The sequence below is a fragment of the Falco naumanni genome, chromosome 7 (genome assembly GCF_017639655.2).
Source record: "Falco naumanni isolate bFalNau1 chromosome 7, bFalNau1.pat, whole genome shotgun sequence".
In the NCBI taxonomy this organism is placed as follows: Eukaryota; Metazoa; Chordata; class Aves; order Falconiformes; family Falconidae; genus Falco; species Falco naumanni.
In genome coordinates, this window is record NC_054060.1 from 10,738,368 (window position 1) to 10,765,457 (window position 27,090).

At 42.3% G+C, this 27,090-nt stretch overlaps 1 protein-coding gene across 13 annotated transcripts in view; it reads left to right on the top strand.

The window, feature by feature from the left end:
* AKAP13 (A-kinase anchoring protein 13) overlaps nucleotides 1-27,090 on the top strand; it is a 203,428-nt gene that overhangs the window by 120,422 nt on the left and 55,916 nt on the right. For all 13 annotated transcript variants that reach the window (XM_040600086.1, XM_040600088.1, XM_040600089.1 and 10 more), the window contains 2 exons: nucleotides 17,541-17,622; nucleotides 21,504-21,640. In XM_040600086.1, the coding sequence (XP_040456020.1) occupies nucleotides 17,541-17,622; nucleotides 21,504-21,640 (219 nt within the window). The remainder of the gene's footprint in view (nucleotides 1-17,540; nucleotides 17,623-21,503; nucleotides 21,641-27,090) is intronic.

Below are 27,090 nucleotides of genomic sequence, written 5' to 3' on the forward strand. Positions count from 1 at the left end.
CAAAAAATTGACCTGGAAATATGATGGGCGCCTTTGTACGGTGCTTTGCTTTCCCACCACTTCCCCTCCCAGATTTTCAAGTTACAAGATGAAAGAAGAGATAACTTTTCCCTTTTGACAGGGTGCCCAGCCAGGCAGGACAATACACTGGGTTGCGTGGGCTTCCCAGGGGCTGAGTCCTAAGGACTTCAATTAAAAGGGGCAAGGAAAGGAAGAAAGACAGGGGGTGGGGTGGGGGGGGGGTGGGGGGGAGAGAAAAGAAAAAAAAAAAAGAGGGAAGCTGAATCATTTTCTGGCATGATTTATTCATTTGAATGACCCTTCTCTGTTTTTCAGTTACATTACAATGCCTTAAACTGGAGGCATAAAAGAATGGTAAAAGTTGAATAATTTCCTCCATTCAAGATGTGTCATTTTTATATTGTTTATTAATTTTACTCACTGATACCATACGTCATATTTATTGGGCTTTATCCACCAATTCATCTATGTAATCTGCTGTCCTGTCTCTGTTTTTAGCTAAATACGTAAGTTCTTTAGACAGAAGCATCCACCAAACATATCATGGCACTGATCTCATGTTATGGCAAAGCACCCGGGGGGTGGCTCAAGTGATGTCTGTCTGCTCCTGTGCTATGCCTACAGCAATGGGTATCATGCTGTTATTTTGGAATACAATATCATGTTTTCTGTACTCTGCAAATGTGAGGTGGTCTGTTTTCCTGCACAAAAACTCATCCTAATTTTTAACCTCATACCTTGAACTTTAAGGCTTTACACTTTCAGGAATTTGTCATTATGGGATAATGGAATATATATTTTTATTTGCATAGATCAATACTTTCTTATATCCTATATCTATCCCAGTGATGCCAGAATATGCTTTTTCATTATGCATGGAATGATAATGAAAAATTCCTTTGAGTTTTGCATTTGTGAACTTCAGCAGCAGCTTCAGGCTGGGCTGAGCCAGCTGTGAAACCAAAGCAATATCTCCCATCCAGATCTCTTGGTTGACAATTGTGTTATTCTTTATAAAAGACCCCATTATTTTTGTGTTTTACGCAATCTGTAGATCATTAGACCCTGTGCCCCGGTGGGAAGTGTCTGAGCGTGGGAGCAGCTGTTGTCCCAGAGGACACAGGGGACCTGAAGCACAAGTTGCTTCTGGGAGACTGATTTGCTTCTGCAGTTTGTAGCTCAGGTGCTCCTTGACAGTCTGTTCCACTTTATCCGCTCGTGTTTTCCCCTCCCCATTTTCAGGATACTGGAATTCACAGGGCAAAACAACATGTCCCATGTTTGACAGCAAGAAGTATTTCTCTCAGCTCCCATAACACACTAAATAAATATCTGTGGCATGATCCAAGATCCCACAGTACTTCAGCCAGCCAGACATCTCGATTTGCGGTTATTTTTGGTAAATGCAGAACTAGTTGTTGCAAACCGATGTAAAGTCAGCTGAGGGGCTGCTAATCTCTTGCGTGGGAGGTGTTTCTCCTGTAGCCATTTGGGAGCAGTAAGATGGGCAGTTGACTTCCTCTGGGAGGATGTTCAGGCATGCTCCGTGGCAGACCAAAGCTTCAGCATTTTTCTGAAGGTTATTTGGACAATAGAAATTCCTGAGAAATGTACACCGAGTCTCTGAGAAATATTAGAAAAGGGAAGGTCAGGAAATGATTGAAGGTCTCTCAAGGTGGTTTTGTATTTTCTCAAAACACATGCTCCACGTATCTGTATGTCTGACAGCTTTCCAGGCCTTTCCCATTCCTCCTTCATGGTTCTTCAGCCGTCCGTTAGACGATTATGTCTTTGAGCTCAAACCCGGGCTGCAGCTGTACAGTCAGGGTTTTGGATATAAAATTCAGCTCAGTCATGTTGCCCCAAAGCCATGATATAGCTCTGCAAGGAAGTGTCTCACCTTTGCATAAAGATCGGATTGATTTAAATAGGGAGGTTTTGGGAGAGTCAGGGCTAGCTGGGCTGGAGAATAAAACTTGTGTTGGTACCATGGACTATTTGCCCTGAGGATTAAGTCAAGCTGGTGAATATTGAGGTGTTTTAGGACCGGAACTGTGAAGGTTTGTTGCCTGCATGGCTGACCTTCTCCCTTACAGCAGCGTGGCACTCGCTATGGATGAGATTTCTGTGACATCTGATCATGGCGGGCTGTCCATGTCCCTCTCCATGACTCCTCTTTTCATGCCCTACCTTGAAGGGGAATCCACAATCGTGACCAGCCTTTTGGGGCCACCCCATAAAAACCACTGCTTGGTGGGGTGCTAGCAGGTCATGCCGTGGCTGGAGGGATGTGGCCCTGGTCCAAAGTGCCACAGTGGGGATGCAGGCGGACAGGCAGGGTGGGAACAGGTTGGTCACAAAGCTCCTTTCAGTGCTCCTGCGAAAATGAATGCATTATCTAACATCTAGGGCTTTTTACCAAGGTCTGTGGCGTGAGCGCTTGCTAGTGCTCAGCAACTGGCTGGCCTTCTTCAAAATCCACATATGAGCATTCATCTCTGCCTTCTCTCACAGGGGTGCTGACCTGCCTCCCGGCAGACACGATGGATGTGTGCTCCCTTCCAGATTGGATGCGCTCCTCTTACAGGCTTTGCAGTATTAGAATGCAGCTTTCCTTTGCCTTATTTAGTTTTAGAAAAAAAAGGGGTTTGTTTTGTCTATCTTTGCAAGTGCCAGAAACAGAAAATTTTTAAAACCCTTTCCAAAAAGCTGATTTCTTTTAAGAAAAGAGCAACTGAAATTGTAATTCTTCTCTCTTACTGCCTGATGAATTTATTATCTCTTGTGTTTAGTGCCCAAAAGTGGGTTTTGACTTGCTTAAAACAGGGAGAATTTTTTCCTTTCATCTACTGCTCCATTAGCTCCTATCAGAGCCGCAGTTAAAAAAGTTCATACGCCTGAGTATTTCTGCAGATTGCATCATTTTCAGTGTTTCATAACGATATGGCAAAAGTAATTTGAAACAGATAACAACAGTGCAGTCTGTTTCAGAATAACCATGATTTCCTTGTCATTAAGAGGTCTGTTAGCGGGTAGAGGAGGAGGAGTTTTATCTGGATGAGTTACAGATCATATGGTGCGATCGAGTGCCTTTTTTTTTTTTTTTTCTTTTCTCCCCCTCTTTTCCCTCACTTGAAATCCACAGAGCTGGACTTTGGTTTGGATATGAAACGATTGGATAGTTTCAAACTCCTGTCTGCACAAAGTGGCTCAGCGCTTCCAGATGTTTTCAATAAGGAGCCCAGAACTGTCGCATCAGCAGCCGGTGGCCTGGACTGCTGTTTGCGTCTCTGCTCCATTTTGAGCAACTCTCTGAAAAAAAAGAGAATTATTTACTTATTGGAGTAGTTTCTTTTTTTTTATTTAATCTTTATCCTCTGATTGCCTGGTGCATTGTTATTTCTGGGCATAAATATTATATACTGTGTAAACATGCGTACGGCATTCAAGAGACTGCCTTAAATAGATGGACAAAGGAGACTGGAAACCTTTGTTCTGCTTCGTCCGGGCTGAGTCTGTCTTCTGCATCTGCTCGGCATGCCTGTGTGTATATAAGCTGTGTGCAAGGCAAGATTTCTAGCCTGAAACAATGCAGCAAAAGCCCCACCTAATGTGGGAAGAGAGTGATGGTCTCCCAAGGGGAAGCATGTCTGGCACATTATCTTCTATTTGTTTATATTAAGTTTCTCCCCCCCGCCCCCTTCGACAGCAAAGTCTGGAAATGAAGATGGGATGGACTTTGGGTGTCTGTAGTCATCACTGGCCTCCTGATCTTGGCTGTGAGTCAGGAACATAACCACAGAAAAACTCTTGGAACAAATTAGGGATTTAGAAGCTTAAATTTGAAAAGAAAAAAGGGGGGGGGGGGGGGAATGGATGTATTTTTGGTATTTTTTGTTAGTTTGTGTTGATTATTTCCTTCTGTGGCTGAAGTTTTAGAGGAGTCCAAAGAGATCAGCTGGCAACCTTTCATAGATGAAGACAAATAATTATGGGGGAAGGCAGGTCCTCATCTTGACTCACAGGTAGGGCATGGACGTGTACTGAGTCCTGGGATGGATCCTGTGCCCAGAGTCACCCTTCCTGCTGCTGGCCTGGCAGCTTCCCTGGCTAGCTCTTGCCACCTGCCTGCATTTGCCACCTGAATTTTCTGTTCCCTCCTGCCCCATGAGGGCACATGTTGGGTTCCTTGTGGCTTTTGGCCATACCAAGATGCTTGTGCACAGCTGAGAAAACGGCCTCTTTTTAACTTCCTGCTACGAAGGCTGAACATCTCCCAGTGTGTCTTCCACCTCCCTTGGCTACAGATGTTTCTCATTTCTCCTTACCTGTAGGAAGGGTGAAATAATGAGCCACGAAAGCTGGGTATTGATGCAGCTACAAGTCAGACTGATCTTGCATCTCTGTGGAAGATGTGCTGTCGCAGTTAGTAATGATGCTCACCTAACAGTCTCCTCTGCAAAGTGGGCATTGCTTGCACCCTGTGGCTGAACATCTCATTCTGGTTGCCAGAGGAGCTCTGTGGTTCAAAGGTAAAATGCTTTAAGGAGTGCCTGGACAGAGCTGTGCAACTGTCATTTGGATAAATCTAGGCCTTACATACATACCGGCAGTCGTAATTAAATTGATTTGAAAACAAAATTAACTGCTGTATCAGCTAAAAAAAAATGTGCGTGTCCCATAATGAAACATTAAAACATCATTAAGGCACAGCAACTGCTGGAAATTCCTTTACCTGAACTAAATTCACACACTTTGTTTATAGGTTCCTGTCTTGTAAATTTAGATTTGAGGAAATCCCTGCCTTTTATGGTAGTGTTTGAAGGGCTGGAATGCTGTCACAGCCATTTCTGATTCCTCATCTCGACGGGCACATGATCGCTGGGATTCATTACTTGCGGAGAAAACTGGTGGCTCCAGAAAGTCCCCAAAGCACTACCACATTTTGTGTGTGTCCCAATACTGAAAGCAGAAGCTCTGCTCGTTGTTAAGGAGAAGAGTCATTGGCTGAGATCTCGAGCTGGGAATTGTAACTGTAAGAGAGCCTGGTAGAGGAGATCCTCCTCGGTTCAGCTGGTGGTGTGGTGGAGATGAAGCTTTGGGTTGCCAGGGAGAGATGGAGCCTAATGAAAGTGGGGGCAGATACCTCGCATTGACTAGGTAAGAGCGTACCTGTGTCACTTACCGGGAGGAGCTCATCTGCTGCGAGTCCCAGGCTGCTCCAGCGCATGAGGACATATTCACAGTGTGATGCCCAAGGGTGGACCTTCGAGTCACGGCTGGCCACCATGCCACCAAGCCATGCTGTAGTCTTAGGAAAAAATACCCTTCTCGGCTTGCTTACTGAGTCTGCTAAATCTAGAGAGTAATTATGCTTTTGCGTAATCTGACTGTACGGATTGGGGGTGTCATGTCCAGGAGAGCCTAAAATAGCACTTTGTGTTTCTATAAACTGTTCTTCAGCATTTTACCAAATAGGCACAGAGGGGAGTCAGTTCCTGTGTTACTCACGGGGAGGCAGCTGGTGCAATGTTTTTGGATGGCCAGAAGACTGAGTAGCACTGGAACGAGAAGAGTTGGAGTGCCCGCTTGCAGCGGATGGGTTTAGACCTCCCTTGGAAGACTCTTCTTGTATTCAAATGCCAAAAATTCACTTTTAATCCGTATCGGCAGGCTGCAGGGTTTGAGTCACCGTTGCCAGAGCTTGAGCTGGTCGTTACAGAGCGCCTCATACAACCAGGGGACCAGGGCCACCCTACTGGGCTGGATGAAAAGACCTACAAACCCTTAACTAAGCTCCATGAGAGGAGCGGATCCCCGCAGCAGGAGATGGGCCAGTTCACCCCGTACCGCAGAGGATGGCTTTTTGGAGATCTGCAATTAAGCGTTGGGCTGATAAGCACGGTTTCCGATGTCTGTGCTTCCTTCTTGCAACACAGGATTAACGATTCCTGCATTTCCAGCTTCTCTGCAGAAAAGCAGCAAGTTCTGCTCTCTACAAACTCCCAACCACATACTCCCCCCCCCCCCCCTTTCCCTTTTCTTCTCTGTCTTTTTTTCTTTTTTTTTTTTTTTTTTTTAACCGCCCCCATTCCCTTTTGAATCAGTGAATGAGAGAATGTCTAAAGCCAGGGAAGTATGGAAAGATTTCATCCCTCGAGAGGTCAGGGTGGGGTGGAAAGCAGAGGGGGCTGCAAGGGGGCAGTTTGAAAACAGGAAACCATGTGGCAGTGTGCATGCAGGGCCCAGCTGATGTGAATGAGCTATTGAGAGGGGAGAGACACTCTGACTGGCCCAGCATTAGAAAGACGAAAAATCTTTAGGGGTTTTGTGTTTTGGGTTTTTTTGTTTGTTTGTTTTTGTGTGGTTTGTTTTTTCTTTTTTGGTTTTTTTTTTTTTTTTAAATAGAGCTCTGTCCTTCAACTAGAATAAAAGAGAGAAAACTTTCTGGACAGCAAGTTGGGGAAATCTTTTGCTGGTGCTGGGAACAAAAAAAATAAAGCATGGCTGATTTCCTTTTTTTTCTTTTTTTTTTTTTTTTTTTTTTTTTTTTTCTTCTTGTATATGTGTGTGCGCACTGTTTAAATCTTAAGTTTCCATTCCTGTTTTGGGGAAGCATTAAGCGTGAAATCGTCTTTCATTCACCTGGCCTGGGGGAGAGGGAAGAGCTGGGGGAGAGGCAAGAGTCCTTTTACCTCTCTGAACAGACATCCCTTTGCTGCTCAGTCTCTTTCTGGACCGAGCAAACACACCAAGTGCCTGCAGCCAAAGGTGGAAGAGGCTGGGGAAGAAAAGCTCCTGCTTTTTCTTCCTCCCCTCCCTCCTCTTTCCCCCCCCCCCCCATCTCTCTGAAGAGATGAATCATGCTCCCACAACTGCAAAGAAATTTTGAAAGCTGGGAGAACACTGGTCCATGACTAAAAAGGCAAGTAGTGACGTCCCAGCCCAAATCAGGAGGGAGTGGCTTTATTTCATTATTTTCTTTCCTTTTGCCCTGTGCTGTCATTAGAAATTTGAACTTAATGCAAAACCAAGCCCTCCTGTCTGGTGAACAGTGAACTGACTGGAAAGGAGGAAAGTACCTTTTTTTATTGTTCCTTTCAGTGCAGGGGGCTGTGAAAGAAAAAAATCACGTTGGTGACAGTATTTACATTGGATACGGTGATCGGCGCTTTTTTTTTTCCTTTTCGTTTCTTCCTGAATTAGACCCGTCGTGGCTGAGCCTACCTTCTGCCTTCCCTCTCGGATCGTCAGGGTTCCTGCTGCACACATCTGGCTTTTGTTCTCTTTTTGGGCAAGATTTTCATTCTGGTGCTTTTTGGATATCAAAGTTGTCTGGAAAACATTTTATTTTATGATTGTTACTATAACAGGAAGGCTGATACCGTTCTTAGCAGTTGCAAAAAAAAATAATCCTATATGTATAAAGCTCTCTTCAAATATCTTTTGTTTGCTATAAGTTCCTGCATTGCCTGTATAAGCAAATCTGTTCCGAGAAGACTTTATCAGCTGGTCGCAGCTCTGGGATTTTCTTTTTCCTGTTGGGAGGCTCGAACAGGCTGGTGTGTGGAGCCACCGGGACTCCAGTGCTGAGACACTGTGAGAGGTCTGGAGCACGCCTGGCCGTGGTCAGCCCGGGGTTCATGGTGGGCTCTGCTCCTCCGCTCCCAGCTTTTTGGAAAAAATGTACGAACGCCACAAGAGGCGATACAGCCTGTGCGACATTTCCAAGGTGGACAGGACTGTAGATGTTGTGTTGTTAAAGGTATGATGTTTGTGTACACTTATGTATGGCTTCCTTTCCCAGTCTCCAACGGGTTGATCTGTTCCCTGCTGTGCCTGTGTCGACAGCTGCATGGTGCAGAGAGGGGGAACAGGTGGAAGAGCTCTTGCTGTTCAGCAAGGAGATGGCTTTGAGTGCTATCAAACCATTTCATGCCATTTCTCTGCAACCAGATAATCTCATGCGGCATGCAATCAGATACTCGGAGAGCTCTCTCTGGCCATCTTCCCTGTCCTCTGACATTAAATGGTCCCCTCCTGTTTTGGAAGAAGGTTTCAAAATTGCTTGCAGGTGGATTTTCTGTGTCAGGTGCTGTTGGGCAAAGGGGTTTTATTTCCAGTGGTCGCTTTTGGGATTGAAATGCACGGGTCCTCTGAAAGATGTATTCTGCCAAAAAAGGCATGGTGGGTCCTCCTCTGCCTCTGTTTTTTATTTGTGTTTGAAGGGTGTTGCTGTCAGTCTTATTGTTTGGGTGTGAGTTTTGTCTGCAGATGGGTTGGAGCAAGAGTCAGAAGTGGCTGTGGGCTAATTGTCCCAGTGTGTTCCTCCTCTAATCTAAAATTAGCAAGTGCTCCACCAAATGGCACAATGGCAGTCTGGGAATGTCCTGTCTCCGTAACAGCTTTTTGGAGCTTCAGCAGTTTCCTGGCAAAGTGGATGGAAATAGAAAAGCAGCCAGAGGGACTGCAAAACACAGCCCAGCTTAGAGATCTGAACTCCTGGAAGAGCATTCTCTTTCCTTCGCACTTTTTCTCTCTTTTCTTTTCTTAGCTGAGGCAGCAGGTTTCTGTGTGATCGTATGGCTTCCTTTTTTATGGTTTTTGCTTCATGCCCTTGTTTCTGAGTTGGGTCGAGAATATATAAAAAAAAATATTTTCACATTATTCTTGTTCTACTTTATCTGCACTTGTTAGTTAGCTTTGTTTAGGATTAACAGTATTTTCCTTTAATTCAGTGTATCCTTTGGGTTTTGGTGACACACATAGCCATGACTTGTTTTCTCTACTAACTCGGTTTTGTTGAGTATTTATGAACTGTCATGTTAAGGATGCTGGTTGAGGATTGAATCCATGGTATACAATCTCTGGACACCCTACAAGTCATTAAAACATATAGACATCCATTGCACACACTACTTGTGTGAAACGACTGCTTAATAATTCTTGGGAAAAGAGCCTGACAACTTTCATTGCTGATACAAAAAACACAATCTTTTTCTTTATAAAGAGTATCTGAATGCTTGGGTTGAAATGTAATTCTCTATAATTATCTGACTTCAGTATTTCTGATGTCGTCAGTTCCCTGAATTAGTTTTTGTTCAACAAAGCTTAGATGTTTTAACAAAATGTGGCTCTTGTTAGTTCCCACTAGTATTTTCCTAATTGAGTTTCAAAACTGTGGGTTATACTGTCTGTTCCTGCAAATGACTCAGTGTTCATATATGTCTGCGTGTGTGCACGCATTGCTGCTCCGAACATAGACTGTACAAGCTGCAGATGGTTAAAATAGGAGGGTGCTAGTGACAGCTATAGTTACAATCAAGTTTAGCTTGATTTTTAAATCATTCTTCATGTTTTAGCTGGTTTCTAGAACCTAATCGGTAGATGAAATTGAATTTGATGATGTAGGGATCCAAGCCAGCCCTAGAGTGCGTCAGTGGCAGATCATCTCTTGACGTTAATGGCAATTGGATCAGACCCTAAATGAGGGAGCTGGGGGGTGGGGTTTTTTTTTGTTGTGTTTGTTTCAAATTAAAATACTTAAATAAAACTGTACCTTACTTAGGTAGCCATATTTTTCCTGAGTTGAGGACAGAGTTTCTTAAGTGTCAAGTATTGAAAAGCAAGTAAATATCCTTACAACAAAAGCAAACCCACATAATAGGATCCATTAAGTCTTTGATCTGAATGAAATTCTAATAAGAGATCTGCAAAGCACCAAGGAGCTCTCAGTTTGGCCTACAGATTGACTGGAACAAGCTGTCTTTTCTTTCAGTGGTAGATGAATATGTTCTTTGCATCTTTTTAAGATGGGGAATTCAGTAATCATGGCATATGAAAAGAAAAAAAAACAGCTGGTGGAGAACTACAACTGGAACAAGTTGTGAACAAAGAAGATCTTGTGTCATTTCGGTTACTAAATGTTTATAGATGGGATTATGTTTGCATTGATTGCAACCATTCTTGGATAATCACAGAAGAATTTTGGTTCCTAGCAAGTATTTTGCAATGCATGTGTCTTCTGAAGGGTCAGTGTGTTGGGGCTCAAATTTTCCATGTTTAAGTTGTGCCTGAAACAGTGGCTTGTGAAGTTACCAAAAAAAAAAAAAAAAAAAAAGCCAACAAACAAAAGCAAAAACAAAAACAAAACCAAAAACAACCAAAAAAAACCTCAGGAATTTTGGGGGCTGATGCACACAACTATTTTTAGCTTTAACATTTTTTCTTCCTCTTCCCCATATACAAAAAAGCAAGAGGCAATGGTAAATCAGCATCCTAGCCTCTGTGTTGGAGGTAGGACTTCATCTTTGCTGCAGCTCTTTTTGCTGCAGTAGCGATGCAAACTTCATGAACTTGGTTACGAGCATAGTGGTTTGACACTGTACAGGGAAGCCTGGATGATGCAGAAATGGCAGAAAAAATTGCCATCGTCTTTCCTGCGGGGATTGTATTGTAGCAGATGAGGGAGAAGATCTGAGGCATGTGCAGTATCTCCTTGTCTGACCAATTCACTGAGCTCTGAGCAACTACGTGCAGGGTGAAGTAGTCTGTGCTGTTATTCAAAGACCCAAGATGGGAAGTCTCAGTGTGCCCTTGTGTGAGTTGGCAGCCCCACGTCATTTTATGTTGCGCCTGCTACCACAAATATAACTATCTAGGGACAGAATATGGAAACCACACTGGCTGGCACCTTGCAAATACACGTGAAGTCAGACAAGCATCCAGGTCTGGATGAACAGGCTGTGCTTTGCAGATTTAGAAAGTAAGAAATGGGCTCACTTTGAGAATGGCAGACTGGAAATGTTTTATAATTGCTCATTGCCTATATCTACATTTCACCTTTGTACATGGATGTTCAAACTGTTAAGTATAGGCAGAAGGTGTAAATTTTTTCATAACTGGGGAAACAAGGTTTGATTTAGTTCCTCTTAGAAGAACAGATCCCATTCAGCTTCCAGTTAAAGATCAGAATATTATTCAATGTTATAAAAATAATTAAGGCATTTTGAAATTAAAGGAGCAGGTTATCAATTAGTTATTCTGCTCACTGGAAGAGGACTGCTCTGGTAGATCTACCCCAGGGCTGAAGAAGATCCTCTGGAATGAACCCTGCCCACTGAAGGCAAAGTGCAATTTGCAGCATCCTAAGCTAAAAGTCCCCAAATTAACTGAAACTAAGGTTTCTTCCATTGTATGTTATCATACTTACAAAGCTTTTTTTTTCTTTTATGTGTTTTTGGTTATTTGATACGTACGCATGTTCATTCCTACTTTGGGGTTCTTCTTCTGAGGGAGGTGCTGTCCTCAGATGATGGGTGTGCAGTGTGTCATCAAACTTTGTGCCCTAAAATGACTCCAAACTTTAATCCTGCATCTGTCCACGCTGGTTTGGTTATAGAAGGGGCAGCAGGAGAAGAGTGCATTTATAATCATGTGGAGAGCTTTTGAGTTTTCCTGTTTCTGTCTCATGTAGAATTAGAACTGGAAGGATAACTTAAAACTTAATGTGTTTTCACCTTAGGCCCATACATATTTGTGGGAATTTTGCTCCCATTTCAGTTGAAAGGTTTTTTATGCAAAGCCATTGCTGTTATTTTCAAAGCTTAAAGTTTGTTGTTACCAGGACTCTTAATTCTGCTGGTGGAGGACATCCCAGTGTCAATTGCTGGAAAATGTTCTTGGGGCACATGTTCCTTTCCCCAGTTGGGATGTTGTCAGGGGAAAAGTGCACTCTAGGAATTCAGCATTGCTCTTCAACCACAAAGTGCTAATTTATTCAGTCATGTAAAATGCCCTGTGGCTGTAGGAGCCTCTTACGGTGTAATCCTTTAGTGTAGTGCTCTGTAGCACTGCTCACTTGTTGCTGTGAGCAAGGTCGCTTTTGGACCTCCTTGAAAAAAAGTTGTCCTGATATGGTGTTGCCAATTCATAAAGGCAGAAGGCTCAATGTAGGATATTCACGGTGCTAGAAGATAAATCTCTATAGAAATCATTGCAGAAATGCAAGTGTTGTCTCTTTTCTGCATACATTGGAGGACGGTCTTTTTGTTCCTCAGCTGCATGGTAAAACCTTCCCCTAAAGCTAAAAAAAATACACAGGGAGATTACAAAAAATTTAAATTAAAAAAAAAAATCTGGAATTTGCAAGCAAATTGATATGTCTGCTCTTAATATCATCTGGCAAGACAATTGCCAAAGCAGTGATTGTTCTTAATGTGAGTTTTATGTATATGGAGGGGTTTTGCATCAACAGCTGTTGAAGGAGGACAGCGGAAATTCCTTCCCCAGGCGCCCCATCCCTCATGCTCCTTTTGAAAGAGGTTTGGAGGATCTTGAAAGGTGGTTTATGTGAAGGGGATGAATCAACTGTAGCTTCAGTTTCTAATTCAGGAATTAGAGGTGACAGCATAATTCCATCATAAATGGAATTGTAAAGGTAGAAGTTGCTCAGAATAAACATTGAATTCCAGTTATGAGTACAAATTTCTTCAATAAAAACTATCCTACAGGAAATTTTCATGAACAGGTAGTTCCAGTTCCAAAAGATAGTGAAGATTTGCACTGATTTTTTTTAAAAAAATCATTTTCATTCCTGAGTATGAAACAAATCAGTTATAAATGAACGTAAAGTATTGCTTGTTTTCTGCTATTTTTGTTCTTCAATGGATATTTCAAATCTTTCCTAGTTAGGAAAGGTTTCAGTTATTGCTCAGTACGGTGTACAAGTACTTAATGATACACCAAGCAAGCTGGAATTACTGTACTAAATATTTTCCTATGTGCAATGGTATATGGTTTTAGCTGCAAGGTGGAACTTACTCTGGAAGTTGGAGGGGCAGGGGGCACAGAGAAGAGAAATTGAAACTTGTAAATTTAGGACAAAGCTAAAACAATAAGGAGGAAAGATGAATCTCTAGAGTTTTGCTGGGAAATGAAAGTTAAAATTATGTGGTTCCTTCTGCTCTAGAGATGTTGATTTATATCGCTACCAGTGAGGCTGACAAGTGCAAACTTTTAGAATAGTGGAAGATTTCCTGAGACGTCAGTGTGTTTTCTTTATTGTAAAATGGAGGGCAAGAAGAGTTAAAATAAAAACAGAGGGAAAAGGGACTTTTCCACGGTGGAAAGGTAGGAGAGGTGCAGGTATTGACTGGCCCTGGAGGTGAGTGTTTCTAGCCAGCCCTCCGCTGTGCTGCTCTGCCAGAAGCAGACATTTTTGAGATGTCTTCTGGGAAGGAGGTCCTGATTCTGCTTTTCATGGGCAGGCACAGCATAGGACCACGAGCCCTGGAGGGGGCTAGATAACTCCTCAGCCAAGACTGTCATGCAGGGGGAGAGGAAGGAGGAGCCTGGGAACGGAGGCTGGGGTCACTCATCATTCCTGCATGATGGAGGACATCCCAGGCGTTGGTCTTGCAGGTTGTCCAGCACTGCCCTTTTCTTATGCAGAGAGGCTTCTGCATTAAGTCACATCAGGTTTCAAAGTCGGTGTCTGCAGGAAGATGACTCTGAGAGTCAAGAAATATATGCATGTGTGCCCAGAAAGAACAATCAAACTGTCTGGTGCTTGCAGCTCCAGCTGGTGTCCTAAAGCCCTCTTTGGACATTTAGTCCTCTAGCGTTTCCGAGGCAAACAGAAAATCCTTAGGGATTCAGTTTTTGGTGCCTGGGGATGTGCTTCCATGATTCATTCTGTGTCTGAGCTGCAGATAAACACATTCAGGCTTCTGCATGGAAAAATAGCTGGTTCCCTCCTGGCACTTTTTCAAAAACTGCATATTGAAACTGTGTTCCCAGAGGCTGTTTCATATTCCCATCTGCCATCTGAACACCACTGCATCCTCTGCTCCCACCCCAAAGACCTGGGATGCCCAGGATCGATGGGCTATAAGCAGTGTGGGCAAGGCAGAAAGTGCATGGGGGTTTTATCGGCTTCTGTGGCCAGCAGCCTGCAGTCCTGTTGTTGGGCTTCTCTTAGCAAAACAGAGACTAAGGGAAGAAGGAATAGTTTTGTTACATTTAATGCACACATGTCCGCAAAATCCCAAGACAACCTCATTTCAAATTCCTTCTTACTGATGCATTCCCCAACCCCTGATGTGTTCAGGTGCTTTTACAATGGTGTTTTCTCTACAGCCCTTACTGTCTGTACCTGCAGTCACTAGTCCTGAGCAAATACGAGCAAAATGCAGTTGTTGAGGAGGGATTTCAGTACTCAGTCCTGGGCTGTGGATAGTAGGGTCTGTGTTTTGAGTATCTATGGACCACCCAGTTTCCTGAGAGCATGCAGTAAACCTCCCTCAAATCCTGTCTGGGCTCGTTTTGGCAGAGGGAATACTTGTATATAGTAGTGGTTTCCTTTGTTTGTATTTTGATGATGATGGTGATTATTATTCCTGAATTAGGGCTACTGAGGTAAATACTTAGTCCCTAATATTTTATTTTGTACATAATGAGGTATATCTGAAACAGCACCTTAAACCTCAGTGTTACTCTCTCATTACTTCTTTTAATAGAAAAAAAAAAAAAAAAGACATCTTCAATACTTGGCAAAGTCGCAGGGCTGAGGAGAGAGCTGGCTGGGTAATGGGAAAAATACTCAAATCTCTTTTGAACAAATGCCAATGTCTATAATGCATTTTCAGTGAATGACTCAATTGGTTCTATTAAAGGAAAAAATATAATGTTAATTCAGCCTAATACAGTTTATTCTATTACCAATCAACTGATAGGCTTGCTCTTCTTCATATTTTGCTTTCTTACTGCTAATTATTGAACAGCATGTTTAATTACTGGTTTCCAGTAGTGGATATCAGTATAAATCAGGAGTAGTTCCCTTAAATTTGATGGAGATGCATTGGCTTAAGACTAAGGAGGGTCAGGCTCTATATGATGAAGTAGGAGTTAGGTGCAAGTCAGTCAGAAGGAGGCAGAATTTGATTTTATATCTGAAATGGATCATTCCTTCATTTGTGTGGACTTCAGCACATTTGCATTTGCCCTCCTGTGTGCCTTCAGGCTCAACCTCTAGATTTGCCTTTAAGAAAATGTAAGACAGCGTGCTGCAAAGTAGGTTCTGCTTTGTCTGGAGAGAAAAAAGTATTAGCATGACATTTATTGATTTTACAGTCATCGTGATATTTATTGACTTTACAGCTCTTTCAAGGCTAATGAACTATGTATCAATTATGCAGTGAGGTGTAATCGCTAAGGTTAGATACCCCTCAGCCTCGCTGAGAACAGGGTTATCTTCTATTGGAAGAATCCAAAGTGACCCACTGTTCATGCAAGAGTTAAAATTCAACATCCCTTGTGTCACTTTGGAAAACAAAACAAACAAAAAGATAATTGTTGTATTTGTTTGCAAAAGCCTTCCTCAGACTGCCTCTCTTTCCCCCTCCACCTCTCATTTAATATATATATAGTATATGTTAAAGGAGGAAGATGGGCATGCCAGTGTGTGTGTACGTGTGCTGAGCAGAGGTACAGGGAAGGATGGGATCTCTTATGTATGTGTGTATAGGGGTCTTATGGCATCTTAGATGAATGTGTGTGTAATGCACCTGTATGAGCAGAGGCAGCGAGCAACTGATAGGAAGTGTACATCGTATCTAAGAAAAATAGCCTGTAAAATTGCACGGAGGTGAGAAGGGATGTCTGGGTCACCTTGACACCTGACTCTGGTAGAGCATGAGGTCTCCTTCACCTCTTCTGGGAGACTCCTGCACATTTTTCCCCTCTCAGATCTTCTCTGCTCCTTCCCCATCTCCCCCAGCAAGGGCTGCTGACTGGGGAAGGTCACAACACCCTCGCTGCTGGAGGATTTTAGGGGCACGTTGGATTAAGACCTCTCAGATTATAATTGAGCCTGACTTGGAGCAGCAGAAAGGGACTAGCTGACCTGTCAAAGGCCCTTCCAACCCCGCTTTGTCATCACAGAAGTATGGAGGAGGACAAAACTGAAGGAAGAAAAATGTGCTGTAGAAAGTAGCTGACAGGTCTGGGGGAGCAGAGTGTTGACTCTGCGGTGTGGCGAGCAGGGGGGGAGCGGAGATGCTGGCAGGAGCCCCTCCAGTGAAGGGCAGGGGGATGCAGCCAGATGGGTGAGGAGCACCAGCCAACAACTGCAAATAACAAGTTCCATGATCTCAGCAGGAAAGGGAAGAAAGATGTGGGTCATTAGTCAAAGCAGCAAGTCAGGTCAAGGGTAGGAGAGTCTTGGGTTTTCATTATTAAAAAAAGAATAAAAATAAAAAAGCAGTGCATTTTACAACATGGGAGAAAGGAGATCATCAAGGGGATGAGAATCCGGCAAAGAGACTGCAAAAATGGAGCAGGAACATGGAGGAGAATTAAAGACAGGTCAGGGGCAAGAAGTAAATAGTAAAAATTCTCTATTTGACAAAGGGAGGGGAAAGGAAATTATTTCAGTAGGGAAAAGAAAAAACAGAGAGAGGGTAGGAAAAACAGCTGGCATGTAAGATCAGACAAAGTCATCACTTTCAGTAGCTTTTTTGTAGCTACAACATAACATGCAAGATCCTGTGTGTTGATGCAGGTCAGGAGGGGAAGCAACCTCTGAATTTCCTGATGTGGGGCATGGGATTGTGCAGGTGAGATTTGCTTGCATTTGACAAATAAAGGCATCCAGCTAAGAGAAATGGCAGAGCTGCTGAAACAGAGAGAGCAAAGGGGCTTCTGGAGTCTACCAGCTGTAGACAGAAGCGATGGGGAATGTATGTTGGGTGAGCCAAAGGTTGTCGATAGTCCAGCAGACTTCAGAATCAGAATGTTGGACAGCACAACCCAACTGAGGAAGAGTAAAGCACAGGCAGACGGAGGAGAAGGCTAAGAAACAGATCAGTCATCCTCACTGAAAGACTGAAAGTCACAGAAAGGGCGAGGGACACGGTGAGGTGATAAGGACTGTGTTGAAATAAACCATGTGATGTGTCTCAGCGTTAAAGTGGAGGTTTCTAACATCAACATCTCAGTTAATGCACACACAGAGTGCTTCTGGTTCTCACCGTGACCTGGGCACTTCCCTAGCCCTTATTTCCACATGATCAGAGTGCCTTGCTACTTTTAAGGTAGTTATCTGTACAGCGAGATGGGTGGTAAGGAATTGCTGTTCTGTAGATAGTGAACCGAGGCACAAAGCAGAGGAGTATCTTGCCTCTACAAATGGAAGTGAGAATTGAAGCCAGGTTTCTTCAGTCCTCAACTAGTAGCTTAAATGCTGGCTCATTCTGCCTCTGAACTCCTGCCTTGAGCAGAAGCCACCTTGAAGTCATACTTTCCATGGAGAAGTAGTTTTTTGGCATATTTTAATGGTTTGTTTAGTGATGCTAAAAAAAAAAAAAAGTTGTAAGTTACTTTTGACGTTTTTATTATTGGGACAAAATTAAGCCATAACTATATATCTGCAGGTCGATGCAGTGTGACATTGCAGAAGAGGCTAACAGGGATGTTAGCGTGAGTGGCCTTTCTTTGATTTGCTCTGTTCTGTTTTTCAGATAAACCGTGAAAGCTGGTGTTCACTGGAGCCATGTCCCAATTCTTCCCTGCTGGAGCGCAAGCGAACGCGGGAGTCCTCAGGTGAGCAGCATGTCAGTGGCAGCTCTGAATGAGCAGCCCTGCAGTTCTCCTCTTTTCTTTCCTTCTTTTCCTTCTTATTTTTGACATCCTTGACTCAACGGGCAAAGTACATAAACTAAAGAAAATGTGTAATGAATCTTCCATGAGTCATTGTTAGCACATGGTTGTGGCGCTTGACTTGCAGTGAGCCATGTGGTGTGTCACCTTCTTAATTAATTATGCATTTAAAGTACTTCAATATTCCAATTTTTTTCATTTTTTTTTTTTTAAATAAACTTGAAAAGTGTGATGGGGCATACAGACATGGTTTCTATCTAAAAGGATAATACAACAAAAGAAAAGCTACAAATTTAAACTCCTGAATCCATATTTAGATCCAAATGAGTGTGTTGGGTGGTTTTTTTTTGGGGGGGTGGGGTGGTTTTTTTTTTTATTTCCCTCTGAAAGTTGCCATGATTTCCAGGCTTCGGGAAGCAGGAAGGCTGTTCAGAGGCATCGTTCCCACACCCTGCCCACCAGCCATGCCGAGCTCCCAGCCCTGCGTGCTGGCTGGCTCTTGTTGGCTCTTTCACTGGGACAGAAAATCTTGTCTGAGCAAGTTTCAAAGAGGGATTGGTGTCCAAGATAAGGAAAAAAACATTTCCTTTCATTGAATTATACATGTTCAAAACAAGTACAATAATTTATGAGGGCCCTGAATGTGACTTTGCTTGGACTGTTCATAGAGAGGATGCTTCTTGCTTTGCTGTCATTACAAGCAGGGGTCTCACCTGGATCTCCTTCAATTTATCTGAAAAACTGAAAAAAAAGAAAATCACAGAAATTGAATGTGAAATTCAAACCCAGCCTTTTTAGAGTGTAAGCTAAGAAGGGATAATGTGGGTGACTGACACGAGGGGTTTATTCTAAGTAGAAGTTCTAGCTCCCAACAAATCAAGTAAGCACTTTTTTATTTAAAAATAATAGTCATCTGTTTAGAGTAGTGATGAGCCGTGATTAGCTCTTTCAGGGGTGTTTTACAGGAAAACCTGTGGGTTCACCACGCTGCTTCTTTCCTAATTATGTCCCCAAATCCCTTGCCTTTTGGTATGGTATTTTTATGCTTCAGGCAAGAGGTAATTGCACTCTGACTGCAGTGTGATGTGTGATCCTTTGGCTTGCCAAATCTATAACTATGTATTCATACGGATCAATATAATTTAGATAATTATGAATTATTTTAATACAATATCATACCATAGAAATATAATAGTATGTTACCAGGTATCCATATATACAAATAAATATTAATAATTGTAGTATTATGTGACTGTAACACAAGGACAAAGAAGCAGGTTTTCAAGTTCAGTTCTCTCTGGTAGGACTGAAGCAGCAGGAAGATCTCGGGCTCTGCAGGTTCTCGCCTTTCTGGAAATAATGTTGTTGCTGCACACGCATCCCTGCAGCTGCACTGTGATGCTGCGCAGTGTAGAGAGGGCAAGAAAAATCTGGCCACACCTAACAGCAATAAAACCACTAGCTGTTGTGATATGGTTAACTTAAAAATAAACAACTTGATAGGGAATTAGACCTTTTTCACCAGCTGAAATGGCTTGTAAGGACAGAGTCCTCAAATCTTAGAAAGTAACTCCAGAAATTGTAGCTTCTCATTTTCTGTCAATGCTTTTGAAATGTGAAATGCCTGGAGGAGTGTAGCAGATCTGTAGTTTTCGGCATGGAATTGGAGGGCTCAGCCCTGTCGTGGAGAACACGAGGGTTTGGAAAATGTACGTAAGAGTTGCATGGAAACTTTCTTCTTCCTAGGGCTTTTTACTGTGTAATATCTTTTGTGTCTATGTTATGTGCAGTAGTGAGTTACCATCATCGTTGTGTATTCACGTGCACCTCCACGCAGAGTTGCTGATAAGCACAGTTGCGCTGTAGCCCAGCATGCGCAGCGAGCAGGGGTGTGCGTGTGATGGGGCTCACGGTCCCCGTGTCATGGCAGTGCTGTCGCTGGGGCTTGTCGCATGGCTGTGGGAGATGGAGCTCAGCGTTGTGCAATGCCTGTGAATTTAAAGCAGAGAAAACAAATCTGATGAGCTAACTGAGAAAAGGGGGGGGGAAGACACCCCCCAAAACAACGGAAAATAAAGGAGAGCGGAGGGAAGAGAGAGTTTGGGAATCAGTTTCTCAGTGTAGATGAACTGAGCTGTATGTGGGTCCCCATCACTTGGCTCCTCATTGTCCTTCCTCACCACTTCAGCTCCCCTGCCCCTCAGAGGCTCCTGCAGAGGCGGCTTCGCTGCCTCTTGTGATTTATCATCAGGGCGAGGTATCTGTCCCTTGGCACATCTGGACTGTCCCCACTGATTTTCCACTGGAACGTGGCTTGAGCCCCTTTGTTTTTCAGTCTGGGCTGTGGACTTGCTCCGCTGGCTGCCAGCTGGACGGCCGGCACCCTGGCCTGCTCCCTTACAGCCTCTCCATCTCTTCTTTGATTTTCCCTTCTTATTTTTCCCCTCTCTTCTTCTCTTCCCCCTCCCTTCTCCCCTTCGGTGATGGAAAAGCAGTTCAGATTTTCCAGGTTTACCGAAAGGGGAACAGGACCGGGGAGCCACCGCGCTGCCTTCAATAAGTGCTTTTCCAATTCTCCGTGGTGTGGAAAATCCTCTGTGGGGTAATGGGGTTTCTGACTGGCTTTGGCACTCCCCTCTGCCCTAAATGGGGGCAGCCCCGCTGCCATCAATAAATTGTCAGTGTTTTCTCTGACAGTGGAGTGCTCTCATCAGCTGGGCTGCAGCTATGGTGTTTGATAGCTGCTGTCAGGCACAGATTAAGGATGGGAAAGAGAAAAACGTGGCTTCAAGCTACCCAAACCGGTTGTCATTGCATTGATGTGTAAGCTTGATGTCACCAAGGATGGAGTTAGTCAGATGTAATTTCAGAATGAACCAATATTTTATTTCCCTGGCTCCTCTCCAGGGAACTAAGCATGTTTTTGATATGTTTAGTTAGAGCAGGTTGCAAAATAACACCTTTTTTGGTTTAAAAGCACTAACAATTAGAAAATATTTTGAGCTGGGAGAAAAGAATGTTCAGTTATTGCCAAAACTGTCGTTAATATTTTTGCCTGAAGGCTGAGCAAATGAAATGATGTACAGGCATTATTTTATGCAAATACATGTCTGTTAAGGTTTTTGGAAAGGAAACGCTTTCTCAGTGGCTGTGGTCTATTTCTGTGCTGCTGATCACCCCAATACAAACAGCTGAAAGCATTTTAGAAAAAAGATGCAATATGCTTATATTTCAACATCAAGAGTTATGAAAGCTGAGAATTTAAAAAACCACATTTTTTTTTTAATTGCAAAAAAGTGAAGTTTGTCATGGAAGTTGTTTGTACTAACACTTTTTTAATGAGAGGTATAGAAGAAGGAATGAAATAATTGTCCCAATATGCATTCAAAGCACCTTGGCATTTAGAGGGAATTGATTCTTTGGTTGAGATAGAAAGCAGATATCGTCAAGTTATATTTCTGCATTTATTGACTATGAATATAATTCTGTAGTTGTTGCAATCGATGGGAAACATCCTGTTATGCTCAGTGTGAAGTCCCTGATATATTGCATATTTATCAGCACTTCAAGCTACAAGCATATATGGCTGTTTAATGCAGAATTTTCTTGCACCATGTACTTCGATGATGCATTAAAAAGGAATTTTGAACTCTTGAATAAATTATTTGAAAATTTGCAGGAACGGTTTTGGGAGGTGAACGCAATTTATAAAGCTGCATTTACTGTTGTTTTTAAATCCTTGAATTTACTGAGAGTGTGTGAGTTGGATCTTCAGATGCTACAGAAAGCATCAGCTCGTAACTCTTTCTGCTTTGCTCCCATAGAATGTGAGAACTTCTTGGAGGATGGGCTGAGTAGCGTCTGTGCTTCATCACAGGGTGTTCTTAAGAGAGAGTCCGGGAGCGAGTCTGACCTCTTCCCCTTGCCTGGTGATGGGATGGAAGACCTTGTCTTTGGAAAGGTAGGAAAGTCTGGTTGGGATATGGTTAAAAAAAGCTCTGAGGCTTGATTCAATAAACCTGTACTGCAAACTCAGATCATCTTGGTTTCACTGGTGAGTTAGAAACCTGGAAGCTATTATCTTGAAACGGAATAGATGGGAAGGATCCGGTCCCCTCTTTGGATGCGGCAACATAAGGGATATATTTACTTGCAGAGAATTCCAAAAACCATGGAGCCCTGGAGTTAAAAACAGTGGAGTTAAAAAGATTAAAGTCATTTTGACTATCCAAAAGTAAATCAGGCACTAGAGGAACAGTTGAAAAGGTAGATATTTTTGCAAGGCCATTAGGGATTGCACAGATGATATGAAAACTCATGTAACAAAGAGCTGTTCTCCAGCAAACGATGACCTCTGTGCTGACACCTTCAGAATTATATACTGTAATTCTCAGGGGAACCAATGTTTTTCTGTAAATTCAGTGTAACTCCCTGAAAAGGAAGGAAACACTCACTCTAAATACTTAAGGCCAATTCCAATGAATAGTTTTGTTGCCTAGGTGACATAGCTTTAATGCCTTTTTGCGTGCAAGCAGAAAGAAAACCTTTTCAGGTTTGCTTAAAATCAACAACAGAAGTCATTGCTAACCTTGGTCATCCCTGTGTCCTTTGTGTAGCTCACAGCTGAGGAGGGGAAGGAGGAGTGGGTGAGACCTGAGGCACGGGGTCAGCCTCCTAAACAGAGGATGCCTCCCTTTAGCATCGGTCTTTTGCTGTCTGCATCAGAGGAGCCTGAATTTATTTAGAGGGCGATTAGGTTTTGCTTTTCAAGAACCATCTTGCTGATAATTTATCATCTTCTTGCCATAAGTAGTTGATGAAAAAGGACCCAGAAAGAAGACAGTGATGCAGAATCAAAGGGGATGTGAACCTTCTTTAGATCAGCCATCATGTTGGTCTCAGCTCCGTGAAATCACATGCTTAAGTTCAGCCCCTGCTTACCTTTCTGAGCAGGCATGATTCCTCCTCTAAAACACCAGACTTTCAGAGCAGGTTTCACACTGTCTTTCAGATAAATATATTTAACAAAACAAAATTCTCTTTGCTTAAATCAAATCAGATGATGGTGAATATTTTCCAGCAAGACGGGAAACACCACAGCCCAGGCTAAGTGATCTCATTTGCTATAAATGAACAGTAAAGTCATCCTTAATGCACGTGGTAGGGCACAGAGCTCACCAGCCTCACCCTTTCCCATTTTGCTCTCGAAGTGATGCGAGACCCTGAATTGTGAGAATATAAGGCTGTTTGGCAGAACAGAAGACTGGCTTCAGTTTTCTCGAGTGGCACAAATTATGACAGCTGACTGCCATTTGATCCTGATTTAATGCTTGTATGGGGATGTGTGGGAGAAGAGTGCTGTGGGAACACAGTAAATTTTATATTGTACAGGATTTTAGCTTTTTCCCTTTCTTACGTGGAAAGTTTCTTCCTCCAAATAGAAGGAAGAATCGAAACTTAAAAAGAACAGATATTGCAATGTAGTAGGGATGTTGCAGGGAAAAAGAGGTGGTGGTGGGGGAAGCAGGTCTTCAATTGCCATGGAGAGTGGGCAGATGGAGGAGATTATTTTCTTTGCAGAGAGGGAATTTCTTAATTTGGCAGCCTTTGCATTGTTCTCATTACACAGTGGACTGCAGACTTTGTCTACAGATAGGTTCAAAAGGTTCCTGAACTGAATTTAGGAAGTTATTCAGAGCTAATCTCAACCTCAGTCACTTTTTTTGTCTCTGTTTTGCTGACTAACTCAGTTACTTGTCTCCTTTCTCAGAATCTTTCTGAGTACCTTTTCTGTAGTTATTTCTAGAAGGACTAGAGACTCTAATTTAGTGTTGTGAGCTCATTCCTTAATTCAGTCTTTTTTGGTTTTAGACTGTTGAGCCCAGTTGGTAGAAAGGCAAGTTACAAATATTTCCAGTAACCACTCAAATAAGTGCTGGATATAATCTTTCTTCTGAGAAATACTATAAGAGGCACATCCTTGTTGTAGTTGGTTAGTTATAAGCCTATTAAATAGTACAATTTCCATATCAAACTGGGAAGAGAGAGAGCCTGTTCATGAACAAAAAGAGAATCTCAAATACTGTCATGATGGTTATCGTTATTACTAGTCCTGTTCCTGTTTCCCCTTTGTATGGAGCAAGAGTTGAATTTTTGTCTGTTAGAGTTGTTCCTTATTGTTTAATTCACTCCTCCTCTGTTCACTGATCAATATATTAAAAGAGATTTCACAAGAACAAGTCATTGTCTGTCCAGGGTCTTTGGGCTGCTTTTATAGACATCACTTGAAATTTACAGATTTTAAGCCCTGGTTCTGGCCCAGGACCATGAAGATTTGGGGTCTGTGGGGTCACAAAATCTGCAGGTACTTTAAACTGTCCGTGGTGTTTCAGTGCATGCTCTCCTTACCGTCTTCCTTGCCATCTCCTGTGCTTGTCTTGGTTTTCTTTTTTCTCTGAAGGACATGTGCTGAGCTGTGTAACGTGAGCTGCTGGGTTCAGAGAGCTTTAGCCCTAAAACCTGACTTGTTTTTTCAGACTTTAGAGGCTGTCGCTGAAATCCAGAAATCGTTTCCAATGTGAGGCCTAAGGCTTCAGCAAAATGTTTTATTTTTTTGCATCAGCACTTCATTCCCATGTCCGCGTCACCCTGCTTTTCCTCCTCTGTCTCACCCAGCCATCTGGGCAGGCTTTGCAACGCCCTCCTGCTGGAATGATTAATGCTGCATAAGGTCATTTCTCACAATCATCTGGCAACATCCTGGGGTGTAGCCCATACACTTTGCTCATCTTAACTTTTAACCTGCCACTGAAATTCAGCATTACTGGGAAGTTTTTTAATGTGCCTCTTGGGAAATGATTCAGACGAAAAGGCCCTTGGGAAGTCAGGAACCCACAGATCATTGCCAAAGGAAGGGGTTGCAACTCAACCCCTTGAATTTTAAGTTCTGCCTTTGTTTTGGTTTGCTCAAGGAAAGACACAAATATGTAAATACTTTGCATTTGGGTTTTTATAATTATTGTTTCTCTTAAAAAGAAACCAAAACCACAAAAAAAACCCAACAACCATGCAAAAAAAATCAAAGCCAAAGGAGTGGAAGTTTGAAGGGAGAGTCTTTCACCAGGGGAAGACTCCTCTACTCCAAATCATAAAAGTTATTATAAATAATTAGTAGGAGGTCACTATTGAAGTTAATTTTAAGCAAACAGGAGCCACAGGCAAATCCAGGTAAAAAATGACACTGTTAGATTGTATATCAAGCCAACCAAAGATGTTGACTCCTTTAGTGGAATGGTAAACGTCAGGGTGCCAGAGTGTAAGTTTTTACTTTGTCGTCTTTTTTTTTTAAAAAAAAATACTGTGACACCTTGAATGTTTCTGTCACATGGAAGATCATGGGACCACGTAACTTTGTGTCTCAGCATTTTGCATGTTGTCACCCCAAAAATGATTGAAAGAACATTTTAATTCCATTTATCAAGACCACCTACAGACGGAGGGATTTAGTTGAAGAATTTGTCTTATATCCACACCATCCTGGTGATTTCTCTTATCCTTATTCATAAAGAAGTACATACATTTTATTCTCAGAAAACTCACCTTTTATGCCTTATCTCATTTTTTCTTACTAGCTTCTCACCAAGTGCTTTTTTGAGGGCAAAGAAAATGCCCATTAGCACATGTCTGTAAAAGCTTTCTTCAGCCATGAGTGTTATGGTTACAGTTAACGATTGAATTCATCGAGGTGCAATGCAGCAAACCTAACTTGAGGAAAATTAATATTTCTTTAATGTTTCATTTTTACTGTAGGAAAAGAGCATTAGAGAACCATTTCTATTCTGCAAGCAGGGTATTTTCTTACTCAAATAGGATTAAAGAGCAATGTATATTTACTGGCACTTGGCCAGATAGCTAATTTTTTGCAGAGGTGGCTACAATACAGATGTGTCTTAGATATGTCGGCCACGCTTGGCATTTTGCAGACAGAGTCCTTGTCTTTCATATTAACTATTTTTCTTTGTCTGAAAAATAAGTAAATCATCTAAATGAAGACAGTATATTTTTAGAGAAGTAAGCATGGGCTACAAGATCAAGGGAGTTGTTTATTGTGTTCTGTAGTTAGTCAAATGCTCAAGGTAAAAGTTAAAATGGACAAAATATATTTCACGTTTTTCAAATATCTTTGAACTGCACTTTATGATAGAAACCCTAAATCTTCCCTGCTAGGGAAGCGGTTTTCATTCTGCATTTTAAACCGGAGCAGTATTCTCATCTCAGAAATATGAATTCCTCTTTTTTACTCTAATTCCTTCCTATATAATTTTCTGTTCTGCACTATTGTTGCTAGATTCACTTCCAAATTTAATGTTTCCAAACTATGCCATCCTTCCACGGTACAGCTGGCGGGTAGTCATCTCTCCTCCTGCTGTGCAGCCCTAAAGTCTAACAGTATTTTCCTGTGTCTCAGAAAAGCAAAGCAGACTGTTTCCTCTACTGAAGAAGTATTATCCACATAATGACTACTTAATTTGTCTGGACTTAAGCAATTCAGTAAGCTCTCATCATGACTCACGCAAATATCAGTTTATCTTGAATAACGTCAAACACCGTCAAAAACTTCACAGGGCATACATTTCAGTTCTCTCTCCTTTTAACCTACACTTCCTATTTAAATATCAGTCAAATCCAGTACTTTAAATTACAGTATAAGTTTACCATTTAAGTATTTACAGAAATTCACCATTAATATTTGACATTCCTTTACCATGAAGTGAATGCTTTTGGAGGGATGTATTTTTAGTGTGTTTTCAATATTTTGTGTTTAAAAGGTATATTTTACTTCGGTGGTGTGCTGTGGATGTTGAAATTTTTTTCTCTTTTTTTTCGTTGATGGATGGGAGAGGGGAAATAGTGTAACAGCATTTATTTAAACCACCTTGGGAACATTATTGTGTTCCTGTTTAACCAAAATAAACATAAAAAACAGCCAAACTTGAAACAGGGCTTCCCTCTAAATAGTGAAATATTTGATTAGAATACTTTTTTAACATCTTAGCTTCTTTTTATTGGGTTTAACAAAAAGCTTTTAGCTTATAATGTGTGCTCATCAAAAAAGCACAGAAGAGCAAAAGTGTCGGAGCATTTAACACTGCTGGCTCCGAGTGGAGTCCGGGTGGCGCGGTCTGAGGTGAGGACTGCCGTGGGGCAGCACTGCTCCCCTTCATCCCACCCTGCGTGGGTTTTGATGCCCATCTCTCCCTTCTGAGAATGGCATTTTGTAGCCCGTTGTCTTATGCCAAATGAGAACTGACAGCCTGAAGCTCCTTGAGTGCTCAGCTTCTGCTGAGACCCACCAAGCCTGCTATTTGGAGACAATTAACCGCTGTGGCTTTGCTGAATAGTCTATTATAT